The following is a 15,944-nucleotide window of genomic DNA, read 5'->3' on the forward strand; positions in this document are numbered from 1 at the left end:
TGTGAGAGCGACCAACAAAAAAAAAAAAAAAGAAAGAAAAAAAGGGTTATAAACAGAAGGGAAGAGGAAGTCATACTTTGGGCAACGGCGTTTCGGATGACCGGACTTTCTTGGGAGATATCTGTGAAGAGAGCAAGAGAATTATTTTCTTGTTTCCCCCTCTTCAGAGATATCTCCTGTGGCATATTGCTGTTCTCTGTTACAGGACTTTTGTGGATGTCTGATCATGTATTTTCCTGTCAGCGGGACCTGTAATTGGTTCCTCAGAGGCTAATATATAAGTTAGCTTGGTGATTAATGCTCATAATAGTGCGTTTAGTCTTACAGTTTTAGATGTATTCAAATGCAACCAAGTGCTGCAGTGCTTTATGTCAACTTTCAACGTCAAAAATGAGCAATTCGTTTGAAATTGACATGTTTATGGGGCGGGTGTTCTTTCTAGGTATTATCAAGGTCAACAAAAATGGTGTAAGCAGGTGTTGTAACACACACAGGAAAGGGTCCTACATTTCATAGCTGAAGGGCAGTGGGTCACACATGCAGCATGACGGGACCACAGACAGTACAATGGAAGAGAAAAAACACCACATTTTTAGGAAGTGCCCCAGTGAAGACCCATGAGGCCTATTACAACCTCCAATACCTCCAGTATGCATGAGAAGGGCCTAAAAGCAATCAGTATGTTCTGCTACAACCCAGAGAAAGTTGCACAGAAATATTAAGGAGCATTTTATCAAACAGTTTGGTGTGTATAAATGACTATAATTAGCTACAGCCCCTTTTCAGTTAATCAAATGTGTCAGATGTAATATGTTAAGAAGAACCAATGAACAACAACACATCAGAGGAGACACTCGGAAGGTTCAGAGACAAGAGGAGACACACAATCACAGTCACAGGGGAGCTAAGAAGGAGAAATTACACAGCCAAATGAAAAAGAAACAGCAGTTTGCATTAGGGTTTCTGAGATAGTGACATTATTTAATGGAGAAGTTAAATAAGGTACTGTCTTTAAAGCTGCATTAAGCAATGTTTGACCAGCAGGGGGCAGAAAGTCTATGGTTTTATCAAGTGCCTCTGGCTAACGTGTTAGTAACAGAACAATTTGAGCGTTCCACTGAAGTGAACTTAACTGCTCAGAAATTATCCGTCCATCTATCTTTATTTTGTATCCTAGTCCTAGTGACACAAATATCTCTGTCTTTAACTGGTGGATGCTCAGCTTTCCACTCAACTTGTTCCACTCATTAACCTTATTTCTCTGCCACTTTGCACTTTACAGTGTTGAGACTCAATCATACAGTGCACCCGGTAACATGGATTGGTGTAGAGGAATTACAGTACAACCTTGTTACTAAACTGTGACTGTTACAAGCTGTAGAGCAAAAACAATGAGCCAAAATAAATAAATAAAATGAGACTATTTAACCTTTGTTAAACAGCAGCTGTGGCCACAAATTAATGGCACACAATTTTTCTTTGTTTCACAAGATTGTTTTGAGTCAGTTTCTTTAAAGACATAATCGTGATGGTGACCTGGTGGAGAGGGAGTGGAACAAGACTACAAGCAGGAAACTACATATTTCCTGGTGAGATATGGTGGTTATTACTTAATGTAAACCACTGAAATATGGTACGTATAAAATATACTATAATACATGCAAAAATGTTGTTAAATCTTCTTTGGCACTACTAGCCCTTCAAGGTCTTTCAATGTTACTTTAATATCACACAATTGCTTAGTGCAGGTTTAAAGCTTTATAATATACAATGATAAGACTATAATTTCATATACTAGGGCAATTTGAATAGTGTGAAGTGGCCAGATGGCACTGGAGAATGATCTATTTTCCCTCAGAAGAAAAACAACAACTTGTGTAACAAGTGGAGGATGGAGTGGTGAGATACAACGACATTGAAGTGAAAGATATACAGAGACCTATGCAGAATGAAGATAGATGCGAAGAAGAAGAAGAAGAAGAAGAAGAAGAAGAAGAAGAAGAAGAAGAAAAGTAAGAGGAATAGTTTCAGAACAGTGGTGGGGATAAAAAGATTGTACAAATATAAGTTCATATATACAGAAAGAGCAGGGGTGTGGGGTGAGAGTGGGGGAGAAACATTCAGATGCAGAGCAAGAGGTACAAGAAAAGTGAGGTGAGCAATAAGACAGAAAAGAATGATAATGATTAATCCTCAGTTTGATGCCCTTTGCACATTCACACTCTACCTTCATTGGTGCCAGCTGGATGGGGGTGATGTAGGAGGGGTCTACCATGGGCTTGGGGCGGTTGGCAGTGTCTGCCAAAAGGCTCTGCCATTGCTGTGGCAGCCCGGTGAACTTCTGCTCCCGCGGGTCGAAGCCTGTGTGGACCCGGTGCTCAAAGTTAGACGGAGCTGAGATCTCCAGCCGTTTCTTCTTCTTCCCAAACATGCTGGAAAACCCTGGCAAACCTGGCAAACCAAGGGAGATAGTTGTAGATTAACACTGATTGATTTACTTCAATGAAATAAACCACAGATGAAACCAATTACTGCACATTCTCTGTAATGTCAATTGAAGACTGAATACTCTTATTTTGAAGGGCAGTGCAAGTGCAAGTCTTCCTCAATCAGCACTCCACTTCAGCCTGTTTAGCACAGTGACCTTGAATGCATTCACTTAGACCTTATAACTGTACTGTATATGGGAGGTGTGACACTATATCAAGTTAAGTATATGCAGAAGAGTGTGTTAATGATCTAGTTTGCTCCACAGCATTATCAAATGTGAACTATTCCTCTGAAAATAAAATACAATATAAGCCACGCAGTATAGTTTTTATTGCACACAGCAGAGCGCAAGCAAGACGTATGAAGGTTTTGACATTTAATGAGCAAGTACTGTTCAAGGGTCTCTAAAGATGTCATTCAGTTGATGTGTGAAAATGTGTCATGCATAAACCTTATTAAGCTTTACTATATGCCATTATAGCAGTGACTCTGTTTTTCATCAGAAAGTAGACATATACTACATTTCTTTAAAGGTATGTGCAAGATTTTGAACACTAATATATCAGCAAATAACTATTTTCTTATGTAAAGACATAATTGAATTGTGGCATCCTGAGCAGAGGATGATGTCACACCCCCTCTGGGTATGTTGTTCCATGAGCTGCTCTGTGCTTTGTTTCTACAGCTAGGATGGCCAGGCACGTATGCATTTGAGTCCCTATACTTGTAGTGGATGTACTCTGATGGACAAATTTGTCCCCTAGGATTACGTAGCAGACATTGCCGCCTGTTTCGCAGATATTTTCACATATAACTCTGTGAATAAAGGGTTTATTTCGACCAAACCTGCGTTGGTGATTGTTGAACAGTGGGAAGACAGTTAGTTTTACATTGTTTCTGTACAAAGAAAAAGATTTGGTGTGCAGCAACACTTGAAGTTGTCTAAATAAGCTTCAGGATCTTTCAGTATCTCACCAGCCTTTCAATGTAATATTGAGCCTTATAGATGAAACACCAGGGTGCACTGTATGGTATTAACACTTTTATACAACAGCAAACTACATCACATTTAAAAGCCGGCAGTAATAATGAAGATAACAGAAATGTTAAGTCGGTATAACAATAACTTTTTTGCTTGCCATGTCTGCTAGCTGCACAGTTGAAGTATCCCAGATAAGTAAAACAGATTAACTGTAACTACCAGATTTAAAATGAATGTTTGGTGATGTTTTATATTGTGCCCTTATGTACTCTGCTGCTCTGTAGCATGCTAAGCTCAGCCTTATAATGCTACAGGATACAAGCAAGAAAAGCAAAAAGTCCAAACATGCTAGAAAAACCAAGCGTCCACTTTGGTTACATAACATAAACAACAGGAAAAAAATGTGATGCACTGAAGCGAAGAGAAAAAAGGAAAAAGATGCCAAGTTAGGATTGTGAGGATTTTTTATGTAAGGTTTGATGGTGATTTAGATACAGTATGTAGCCACAGTCAGAGGCACATCATGTGTGGCAGCTGGTGCTCCCTGGGATTTTACTCCACTACCGAGAGGAACTGTTTGGAAATCCCATTGTGGTATTGGTGGTTTGGGTGGATGCATGATGTCCAGTCATAGGAACAAAATGTCATGATGTTGTTGGTGTGGCTGTGAATGGAGTCTATTGTGCTGTTCCCTTCTAGGAGGCATTGTCCTCAGACAAAAACAAAGTCATCCTTCTTCCTCTCCCCCTTCTTATTTTCTCTCCCCCCTCTCTGTTATGGCAGAGGTAATGTTTGCTGTGCCAGACACTCACTCAAACATATGTGTATAGTACATGTACAGTGTGCACAAAACAAGAAGAAACAATCATTTAAGTAAATCACCTTTTTCTCGCTGACGATTTTGTTTGCTTAAATGACAACTGTTGCTAGCAGATTATATCAGCTGTAGTTAGCTAGGTAATGCTAATGCTTACACGAACACCGTGAGTTGGTTGAAACCTCTATCTCCATCTCTTTCTCTATGTTTCCAGCTGATTTACACAAAACATAAACCCATAAGGTTGTAAATATGCTATGAAACATATAGAAGAAAAAGGCTAAGCTACATGCTCCAGGTAAACATTGTTTGCATATTTCAGTGAGCTAGCTTGGTATTACAGTACAGTATTACAAGTAAGACATTTTTATTTGTTTCACCATAACTCTCAGATGGTTTGGAGGCTTGTTTACTATAGAAAAACATACTTAACTGAGCACAGTAAGTCGATAATGGTTTGTTATTATTTATCTTGCATTAGTTATCGCTATCTAAGACATGCTTGGCTGGAGTTGTTGGAGTGTAAACCAAATAGAGAGCAGGAAAGAGCCGCTAGCATTAGCTTAGATACACCGGTACTAGGTTTTGGCTCCACAGAGTGGATCCAGTTCTGAAAAGGTAAAAAACTAATGCTAATGGTTGCAGCTTATGCTAGAGCGGCTAAACACACAGTTTAATCCATTCCTTACACTTTATCTCTTGTATTTTTTGTTTTAGAAAGGCTAAATAAGACACTACTCTCAAAAATCTTTAGATACCAATTTCTGCCTATATCTATTTGAGATTTATCAAACGGTCAATTGTTGAATAAGACGTTACAAACATGCTGTTTAGTTGCTAAAAAGTGTTAATGAAGTCTGCATAGCAGTGTGCTAAATCAATTTTAGTTGTGAAAATGACTAACTCTTTTGACTTGGCAGTACCTCCCGAGCAGATGCAATGACAGAAGTCACCAAAGAGTCTACTTCTAAATGCAACTTTAAATAGACAAGACAAAAAATGTAATCATGGAAATCGTCCTCAATCATTTCCTTTGCTGCCCTGCAGGAGAGCCAGACAGACCAAATTAGTGGCCTCAAACAGGAAAGATGGAGAGATAGATTGATGGGAGAGAGACAGAGAAAGGCGGGGGGATGGGTGGGGGCAGAAGATAAGAGCAGAAGCAGAGCATGGTGGGGAGGATAAAGAAAGATAGAGAAATGGAAGGATGGAGAAAACAAGAGAAAGAGACAAATATGTGAAGAGTCATGGGGAGAGGAGGGAAGCTGAGAAGGCTTAAGGCTTTTGTGATGCATACAGCAGCACAATCATAGCACAGCAGATTATTATGCAGCACACTGCTGCCTTTAGAAAGCTCAATACTGGATCAAAAGGGTGTTAAGTCATAGATAGAAACCTCATCCCACAGGCATGTTTACACAACTCTGCCTTACACTGCATTCACTGTCAGCCTCGGTTTACACTGTATAGACTTAAGGAGGTTCAAAATATACTACATATTCATTAAAAAGAAAAGACAGACAGGGTTTATGTATAAATCAAAGCATGTCATTTTCGATTCAACGTGGTGTGATCTAATTTTGTGTGTGCAAAATATTGAAATGTAACTTTTAGCTTTAAAATTAGGAGTCATGTATGAGTCACAAGAAAACTACATCAAAGTGCAGGATGCATCCAACAAGAACTTGCACAGCAGCAGATCACATTATAGTCCTGAAGAGACAAATACAGTAGCTTGTAATTATTATAATTATTATGCAACTAATGTATGACCCCATCCACTGAATTGTGTATTTAAAGGACCATACCAGTAGTTTTGCACAGTAAATCCTATGTGCTTACAACATTAATGACAACCATTTCCATTTTGGTTTTCTTTTTTAAATGTGTTTTTCCTGCCTTCCACAGGCTTTAGTAAACTATCAATGTCACCTGAATATCTCATTTAGAAAATGTAAACAATTTGGTTAAAATAGGGCTGTATGCTTTTTTGGAAATGGTTGGCAACACAGATATTAGTTAACATTTAAAAACACTGGTTTGGTCCTTTAAGGAACAAAAACTAGTGGAAACATGTAATAGAGAGGTAGGTCATTAAAGAAACACACGATTGCTCCTTTTCTTTCTCCTGGTCCATCACATGGTCTCATTCACAAAAACGCATGACTTAAATATTCTCCACAGGTGTCTGCTTAGATAACCAGCAAAACCAAATGCTTAACAGTCCTTCATCTTTTCCATTTTTGTGCTGAGCTACAAATCTCTTACACAATGGCGACATTTCAGCAACCATTTCCACTTTTGGCCGGTGTCCACTTAAACCTTCATGAATCGACCCAAGGTTTCTGACCTTGATACTATTTTCAGAGCCTGTGCACAACTTGGCTTCTGCAAGATGAAACACTGACATGTAGGCATTATGCTGATTAGAAATGACATTCCCAAAATAAAGTCAATAGAGACAACGCCAAGGATGAAGCATGAAAAACATCCTGGGAGAGGAACAGTCTGACAGAAGGCAATGCTCAAATATTTTGTAAATATCGACTGCAAAGTTGTCTTCTGCATCCACCGTAGTGGAACACACAGTGACTAAACCGGGCTTGATCGCAGTCTTGCACTGAATCATCAGCTGACACATGCGGCAGCTGAAGCCCTTGTTACCTTAGAGCAATGTACAAACAAAACAAACGCATCCCATCATGCCACATCCAACTAAGAACCATGTTTGAAGTGTAGAGAAGTGATAATCAGACTATGGGGCATTTTACAGTTGTGCTCCAACCTGGCTATCCTTGATCCAAGAGCAAAAGTGTAATAAATTGATTAAACAACATAACCTGCAAACGTTAGCATGCCCAGATAACTAGGATTCTACTTACAGTGGCAATGCCAGTGATATTTCCAAAGCAAGGGTCATGTCATTAGTTAACAACACTATTTTGTGGGGTTAAGTTTGAAAATAGTGGAAAATCCACCCTGTGGGTGCCATGTCAGATTTTATAGTAACGTTAGCAGCCCTGTTCTGCTTTTTATTTAGTTTGGGGAAGTTAACACTCCGGCAAGTCCATACTTTTGTTAGATAGTGTTAGATTAGCTAAAGTCACAAATCCCTTTCTCTTGTAAGGGAAGCACATGAAGCATGAATCTAACCACCGTCCCAAAGTGGATGGTATTTTCAGTTTTACCATGTTCAATATGCATGGTGGCTACAGTACATTATAGCATGTATGCAGTCCTCATGTGCATATTTAACAGCCTTTAACCTGCTCTTATTTTAAAACAGCAGGAAACGTCAGTTAGTGACAGAGTTTGAGCGTAGCTTTTTAGCTCCAGCTGATAAAATCTGCTAGTGACATCATGTCAGCCGACAAAATCCACAATTGTCGGCAAGAAATAAGAAGCCTGCTATTGTTTACTTCTGTGTGAAATTGAAGCCAATTGTTGAAGAAGAAAGTGCTGTGAATTTTGTGAGGCAAATCTGCCACCATTATCACTGTTAACTGCTTTTGTGCCAGGCTGGAAAGGAAAGTTTGAATGGCGACAGTAACTAAAAGAGGCAGACAACTAGGTTGAGCTCAACAAGAGAAATATTATTATTGAACCTTAATTTTATGACAGAAAAAAAATGTTTTTGGGAGAGCAAATTTCACCGTCTGTGGTTTGTAAGCAGCCATAGAGTACGTGGACACCCCTGACCTAGATGGTACATCTTGGGAATGAGATTATTAAAGACTAGTAGGGCTTAAGTCGTCTAGGCCAAGCTCAACTGCTAAGAGACACAACAACACATGCACACACACACATACACACTAAATGCATGTAAGACAGCAGACGGAGGTGCATTTTCATGCACTCATACAGTCCAAACTTACTCCTGCAGAGCTTTGCAGCTGCCCTCTCACAACATTCAAAACAGATTTGGACTGAGATGTACTTGAGGTGTAGAGGCCTCTGGGAATTGCCTCCATGCAGAGGCCAGAAGAACTACTTACTGCACAACTTCTCCTGGCTGCCACATAAGCACCTCTTGAGCTGTAATTCATGGGCAGATTGTAAAGCACTTTGTGAAGTTTCAGACTAATGCCTGCAAGGTTATTCTGCCAAAGAGCAACAATGTCACTCTGATGAGAAATTGCACCTGGTAATATATGGCAGAGATTATGAAACTCCATTAATCTAGGTGTGTAAGACTGGAGTGAGCTGTAGCTGTGTGTGTGTGTGTATGTGTGTGTGTGTGTGTGTGTGTATGTGTGTGTGTGTGTGTGTGTGTGTGTGTGTGTGTGTGTGTGTGTGTGTGTCTATCTGCGTCTGTGTTGTATGTGTTCACTCGTAAACCACAAAGCTCCGAAGGCTCTAGAGTTGAGTGAAACCTGAATTACTAAAAATGCATATTGTTCTGCCAATGTTACAAGACACATTACATAACCACATGCACACATACCAGCCACGCACAGACACACAAATAGGAATCAGACAAAATCTGTGTCGGTATTACACAATTATTATTATTATTAGTTACAATAACTCTTAAAGGAATATAAACATATGGGTTATTTTGATTAAACAGGAATGCTTTATTATAATTTCACACGATATTCTAGCTGATATTTTTTCATAACAGTAATACGGTAAATTTAATATGTTTCTGTTTTTTTAAATAATACAGTAGAATTCAAAACCGCAGATAAGCAAATGTACACAGTATGATAACCTTACATTTCCATACCAGAGTATACCATGCTAATATACTCCACATAGGCTACATAGCAACACATTAACACAAACATACTTAAGGGGCTACTAGTCCCAGGGCAGAGATCCTGACTCCCAGGCTGATTTGTCTCCAAACCATCTGTCACCATCTGAGCCTCCACAGGCATTTCCCCTTTTGAACAACAACACCTCACACACACACACACACACACACACACACACACACACACACACACACACACACACACACACACACACACACACACACACACACACACTTTGACTGGAACCTGCCCCACACTACAGCAGGCTCTGTGTATGTGTGTTGATGTTAGTATATATACCGTGTCTATTTTTGGTTCCCAAGCACGTTAGTTACTCTGCTGCAGCATGATGTATTCATCTGTTTTCCAAATGCCACATTAATGTTGCATCCCTTAGATTGTAATTTAGAAACATAAATTTGTATTGAGATGCAGATGCATTCACTCATGCACAAATATGCAAATACATTTCATACATAATTTAAAATTCGACATGAAAAGGACACAAGTTCCCCCTGATAAACAAGTTGAGGGAGGGTGATGTACTCTGGTTCATTTGCCACTACAGGGAAGAGGAGGAGTACCTAATTTAATTAAAAGGTCAAATGTTTCACAGGCAAAAACTTTGTGGTACATTTTCGTTCAAGGTATCCTTTTCCCAAAGTTCCCTGAATGCAGCTTTACTTGGTGACAGTGACAGAAACATGCACAAAGTGAGGCACGGTGTTTCTTCGTCTGCATCAATAGTGTGTTAGTTCTGTTATCCTTCACCTCTTTTGTCCTGCCCTGCTTTGTTGTGTGCTGTTCAGTTCTGTGCTATTTGCATTTACTTGTTCTCTCCAGACCTTGTTCCTTCAGATGATTTAATTGGCTCAAAAACTGTATACACAGACATGCATTCCACCTTCCATTCCCCGTAGATTTATTTGTAGAGCAGTAAACAACTTCAGCTGAAGGAGATGCTTTTTATCAATTGCAGTGTTTACAACACGCTGAGAAGTTTGTAACATCCCTCATTCCAATTATCTTTAAAGATTTTTTGATGATCAGGGAGCTGCAGCATGTTAAATTATAGCTCTGATGATGAGTATATCTCATGTTAGCGCTCTTAAATATGTATTTTAACCCACATGTAAATTCATTAAATCATTGCCCTTACCTGGCAAAAAACTGACAGTTTCTTTCAACCAATCAAAGTGCTCTGGATAAGCCATGGTGACACAGTCCAGGACAATCAGAGCCTCAGATGTTACGCTTTGATGTCAAATTGCACTCCTGATAAATCCATTATGCACCTCAATTTTCTTTCAACAAAACATGAAACAGCGAGTCCCCTGCCCGAACCATGATTGCTGAATTATAAGCCAATGATTCCCAGGAGGAGCGACACTTCAGTGAAGTTATCAAATTGACAAATCAGGTCAGATCCAGGACCCTCTGAAGCCCCCAGCGAGCTGCTACTACTACTACTGCTGGCCTGCTGCTGCTACGACTCTCCCTGCATGCACGCTCTGATAACTCTCGATGTGAGATGCACTGAGCACAAAAAACTGCCTACGCCAGCAGTTTGGACCAAGGCAGGGCCAGACAGCTAAAGCCCGGACCCATCCCATTTCACTTTCATTGTTTGTCTAACTGGGTTTTGACCAGCCGCATCCCAAACTGAGTACCCTCTGACCTTCACTGTCCTCCTCCCACTTGTCTGTCTGTCAACAGTACCACAAAAACAACAAAGAGTGTAAGTGTCCTCTGTGTTCCCACAATCCACAAGATGGTGTTTGTGTCCTGGCTGCACTGTCGAACACACACACACACACACACACACACACACACACATACAAACACACAAACACACACAAAACTGTCTCCCACTGATGCCAGCATGTGTGGATATCAACTTTGGTGTCAAGTGCTGCACCACCAGGCGCCCTATCACTGCCTCTTTCACAGAGAGGAAGACAGATAGTGCGACAGGGGAGATAAGATGGAAGAAAGAGAAGCAAACAGCTGGTCCAGTCAGCGGCTGTGACAGAGTCTGGCCATTTGCCGAAGCTAAGGGGACACTCAGCGGTGGCAGCCAGGGACGGGCTCTGCGCTAAGGGCAAACACAAACACACACACACACACACACACACACACACACAGACTCACACAAGCAGTGCTGGGCTTCAGGATTACGTTGGATGTATTTTCCCTCACACACACACACACACACACACACAAAGAGGGAGAGACAAAAAGAGTGTTGATGAGTAAAGGGTGTATGGGAAATTCCATACAAAGCTGGGGGCCAATTACAATTAAACTAATTAATGCAACATTGAAAATATTGACTTTTGAGAGAAAAAAGAAAACACTTTGACAGTCTTGTCTGCCAGCGATGTCAGTGGGATTGTTAAGGTTTTGACAAAAAGAACTTCTGACCTTTCTGCCAGTGAGTATTCTGCTTTTCTGAACGAAACCTGGCTGTAGTGAAGAGTTTGCTTTTTCATACAGAAACCAGCATTACAGATATGATGAAAGTATCTTTGTTTGATTCAAAATAATTTATAATAGTGTTAAATCTTAATGCATATCTGGAGGTATATGCTGTATCTCATGGAGTTTTAATATCAGCCCACTTGCCCACAAAGCTGCTTAGCATTATGGGAAGAGAGAATGTGTTTGATGGTTAAAAGACTTGAGCAGCAGACACACCCCTCCACAAGTACTACTGGATATAAATACACATGCCACCTTCAAGGGTCTTATCTAGACAGTCAGTCTCTCTCTCCCTCTCTCTCCTTTGGAGCTGCAGGGACAGTTGCAGACTAAATAGAGAAAGAGACAAGTAGAATTATGGCAGTTGAGGCTGATTTGGCTATGCTAAGTACCTCGCTCTTTAAAAGCATCAATACAGCACCCTGCACATAGCTAATGGGCGGCTACATAACTGTCACAAGACGAATGCTTGGTAGTGAGATAAATGATAATATGATTATAAGCCCGGCAAAGTATTTCAGTGCAAAGAACAGGCTGTTATTCTCTGGCAGTGTAATATTTAGCAACATTAACATCACTGCAAAAGACAGTCAGAGAATTTGTGAAAGGGAGATATCCGGTTCAGAGACTGTCTTCAAGTCTCTCACTGATCTCTTGCTATCGAGTGAAGGGATCAGCCAAAGTTGTTGCTATCTCCTCATGTGGTAACATAATGGATGAATATAGCCGAGAAGGGCAACTCTGGGAGGTACTGAGAGATCAGGAGAGTTATCTAAATGAGATCTCTGCAGTCCCGAGGACAGAAGAGTGTGTGTCACTGTCTGAGAAAGGGTGTGTGCACATGTGTGACCGTGTGTATGTGTGCAGCTGTGTATCCCAGCTATAAAAGCACATTAAAGCAAACCAAAGCACACTAAAACCAAGTCTCTGATAGTGTCTCTTCTCTTCGCTCAGTTTTATGTGGATCTAATATGAAATCTCACAGGAAGATTCCCAGTTTTTTAGTATTTCTGAAGAACCATTCAAAGGCTAGAGCTGTTTAAGTCATCTGAGAGACCAGAATTCTGTTGAATGTGGAATAGGGCTGACCACTATTGTCCATCCGTTTACCGCCACTTCTCCTGGTCCCAGTCTTCTGCTGGACACTTTAGTTAGATTAGCCCACTAGATTAGCCCAGACATCCTTTTTCCCAGCAGCATCCTCCAGCTCCTCCCGAGGCGTTCCCCAGCTATATGGAATATGTTATCGCTCCAGCGTGTTCTGGGTCTGCTTCCAGTTAGTAGTGCCTGAAATACCATCACAGGCCTCCCTGTCTCCTCTCAGCTAAGAGGAGCAGCACTTTCACTCCCAGATGTCCGAGATCCTAACCCTTTCGCTAAGGTTAAGCCCGGACACCATCGCGTTTTGGCTGCTTGTATGAACAATTTTATTCTTTAGTTTTAGAATATTTTAGAATATCAAGTCAAGAACTTCGCATTCATGTGTTAGCCCTCTTCAACATCAAACCCACAATGAAAATCCACCTGTTAATCTCACGCTTCATCTCACCCTTGAACAACCATGTAAACATCAGGCTTTGAATCATTCTACTTATTCATTTCGATTATCAATTATCACTGGATTACTACACAAGAAAACTAAAAAACTTTCTCAGGTAAGCTCTGGAATTATACAGAGCATAATTTTTCTCTTATAAATAAGAGTATTTGTGGATGTTTCTTTGCCATGGACATCTGAGATAATCACATACTGGCAAAGTGTACAGCACACTGATTTTAAAAATATGTGTATGGTGTCTGTGTTCAGATTAGAGTTATGACTCCATGAACGATGGTATTTAAGTACCTTATTTGCCACCATGAGCTGTGTGCCATATCTACTGCTGCAGCACCAACTGATCACGTTATAAGTGGTAAGTGGGCCGAATCATCGGGCTAAACTACAATAACTAACTTCCTGTTGTGTCTAGATGTCTGGCATCTTAGGGTGTGCTGGTGGTTCACCTGGTAGAATTGGTGCCACATGTGCCTGCGCTACAGCAGCCATGGGTTCGAGTCCGGCCTGTGGCTCTTTGCTGTGTATCACCCCCTCTATCCCCCTTTCCTGTCTATCTTGAGCTGTCCTATCAATTAAATGCAAAATGCTTCTCCCCCAAAAGAAGAACACTGGGATGCACTTGTCCCTTTCACCTGACAGTATCTTTGTCTCTATTTCTGTGCCCACACCTTCAAGAATAGAAACATATTGTGCTTTGAAAGAAAATGTTTTCTTTAGTAGTCATAACCTTTGGAAACAGATATGTCTCAATAACTCCTGACTCACACAGACCCTGAATATTGAGTCCTGCATGACTTTTACACACAGCTCACAATTCCATAAAGTTTTTCTGAGATTTTCAATACCACCCATCCATCTATAATCTTTAGATGCTTATCCATTGGTGGGCCGCGGGGGACTGGAGCCGATCCCAGCAGACACCAGGTGAGAAGTGGGGTTCACCCTGGACAGGTTGTCAGTTCATCACAAGAGGTTTTCAATACTACAACAAATTGTAATGTATCTATTTCAAATTATGTTTTCTACAGTCAACACTTGACTGAAACATAACACTGCTAAAGGCATCTGAAAGATTATGTTTTTCAATTCTCAGGTGATGTATTGTTTCCCTCCAACCAGCTCATGTTTCAGGCCCAGACTGCAGGAAAAAAAATGCAGCTTTCCAACACATTCATTCAGAAAGAATTTGCATGGTTTGAGATGTGGAATAATAACACAATGACACAACAGAAACACCAACTACCACAGCAAACTAAAATGTAACTAAATAAATAAATAAAACAGCAAGAAAGATTTTTATAAAAGTCAATGCAACCAGTTGTAAATAGTATGTACAGTAGTATATTTTGCCTTAACATCTGTTGCTATTTCCTCTGTTGTTTAGTTGTTCACACACACACATAAAGTAATACACTGGAAGTCCACCATGCTGTATACTTTAGCCAACAGGCTAAAGTAGATAAAGCCATGTTTCTATTTTGCACAACAGAACCTTCACACTGATTAAGAATAAAAGAATAACCATTTCTCAGTCCTGCTATCAACACTATCAAGCACGTGAAAAGAAGGCTCTGCCATATGGTATTAGTTTCAGTGCCCCAGGACTAACATCTGTATGCGGACAACGTCCACATCCAGAATGAGGAGACAAATGTTTCTTTTTTTCAAAACTGAGTGCAGTCTTTTCATAGACTTGCCATTTCAATGAGAAGCAACCAGACATAACGACGATGACTGGCAACGCTGCAGGGCACTCAGTGACCATTTGTTTATGTTAGCATCTGGGAGAGTGTGTGTGTGTATGTGTACTTGTGTGTCTATGTGGATTTGAGAGATGGTCAGCAATTGATGCCCAGTGAGCCGTAGACATAGTGGATTCCTATAATGTCGGAACAGTTAAGGTGCTGTACAGGAAGCGATGGCAGATAAGATGTGATTATAGACTGTGTGATTACAACAAAATGGCATCTGTTGAAATAATTGAACAACTTTATTATCCCTTTCTCAATAATAGCTCAGTGTTTTTTGGTTTTTTTATCTATCAATATGTGTTAATGGTGATAGAACCTCACTTACTTAACTGTTATTACCTGCCTGCACTTTACATATTTACTCACAGTGCAAAAGTATCCAGCACTATTTGCTCCAGTGCAGGTTGTTATCAAGTATTCAAATGGTGTTAAGAGCAAACAACTACGACTAGCTATACTTACTCACACCTGAGGGCTGATATACATTACATCTTTCAACGCCCTTCATTTGACAGTACTTTACTGGAACTGCTGGGATTTAGTCCCTTGCTTAATTTGCTGCTCCCAACTGTCCCACAAATTTAACCCAAAGACCCTCCAGTCACCAGTCACCTAGAATTTCATGATTTAAAGACATCTACATTTCAACTGGCATAAATTTAGTTGAAAAGTTAAAGTACCTGCCACTGTTTCAACAGCACTAAAATGACTGTATTTCAACATGTAGCAGGTCCTAATGACACACTGAAATAAAGTCATTACATTTTTTTTTTAAATAATGGTTATATACCACCTAGAAGTCAAAACGTTTAGATACCTATGCTTTTTACCTGGGGATTACAAAATCCTCTTTTACAGGGTATATATACCAGGTCATCCACTATAGTTCTCCTTCTACTGAAATACCAAAGAGGAACAAGAAATATCCAAAACACAAAATTAAATGATCATTCGTCCTTTTATAATCATGTTTAAAAAACTGAATGAATGAATAATGAATAATTTTATGTTAATAACATATTAAATATTAATTTTAAATTAAATGTTTACTGGAAGAAATTCATTTTCATTCATTTCAATCAGAAGTACATTAGTGTTAATGATT

The 15,944-nt window shown here is 40.0% G+C and overlaps 1 protein-coding gene across 4 annotated transcripts in view; it reads right to left on the reverse strand.

The window, feature by feature from the left end:
• Window positions 1-15,944, reverse strand: part of pak5 (p21 protein (Cdc42/Rac)-activated kinase 5) — a 63,011-nt gene that overhangs the window by 31,473 nt on the left and 15,594 nt on the right. For 2 of the 4 annotated variants that reach the window (XM_051408257.1, XM_051408254.1), the window contains exons 2-3: window positions 2,228-2,451; window positions 77-121 (exon numbers count right to left, since the gene is read on the reverse strand). In XM_051408257.1, the coding sequence (XP_051264217.1) occupies window positions 77-121; window positions 2,228-2,431 (249 nt within the window). In that variant the 5' untranslated portion in view covers window positions 2,432-2,451. Of the gene's footprint in view, window positions 1-76; window positions 122-2,227; window positions 2,452-10,208; window positions 10,521-15,944 lie in introns of those variants that run through there. The other 2 variants (XM_051408255.1, XM_051408256.1) reach the window with 2 other exon arrangements.

The sequence above is a fragment of the Dicentrarchus labrax genome, unplaced genomic scaffold (genome assembly GCF_905237075.1).
Source record: "Dicentrarchus labrax unplaced genomic scaffold, dlabrax2021, whole genome shotgun sequence".
NCBI classification, from domain to species: Eukaryota; Metazoa; Chordata; class Actinopteri; family Moronidae; genus Dicentrarchus; species Dicentrarchus labrax.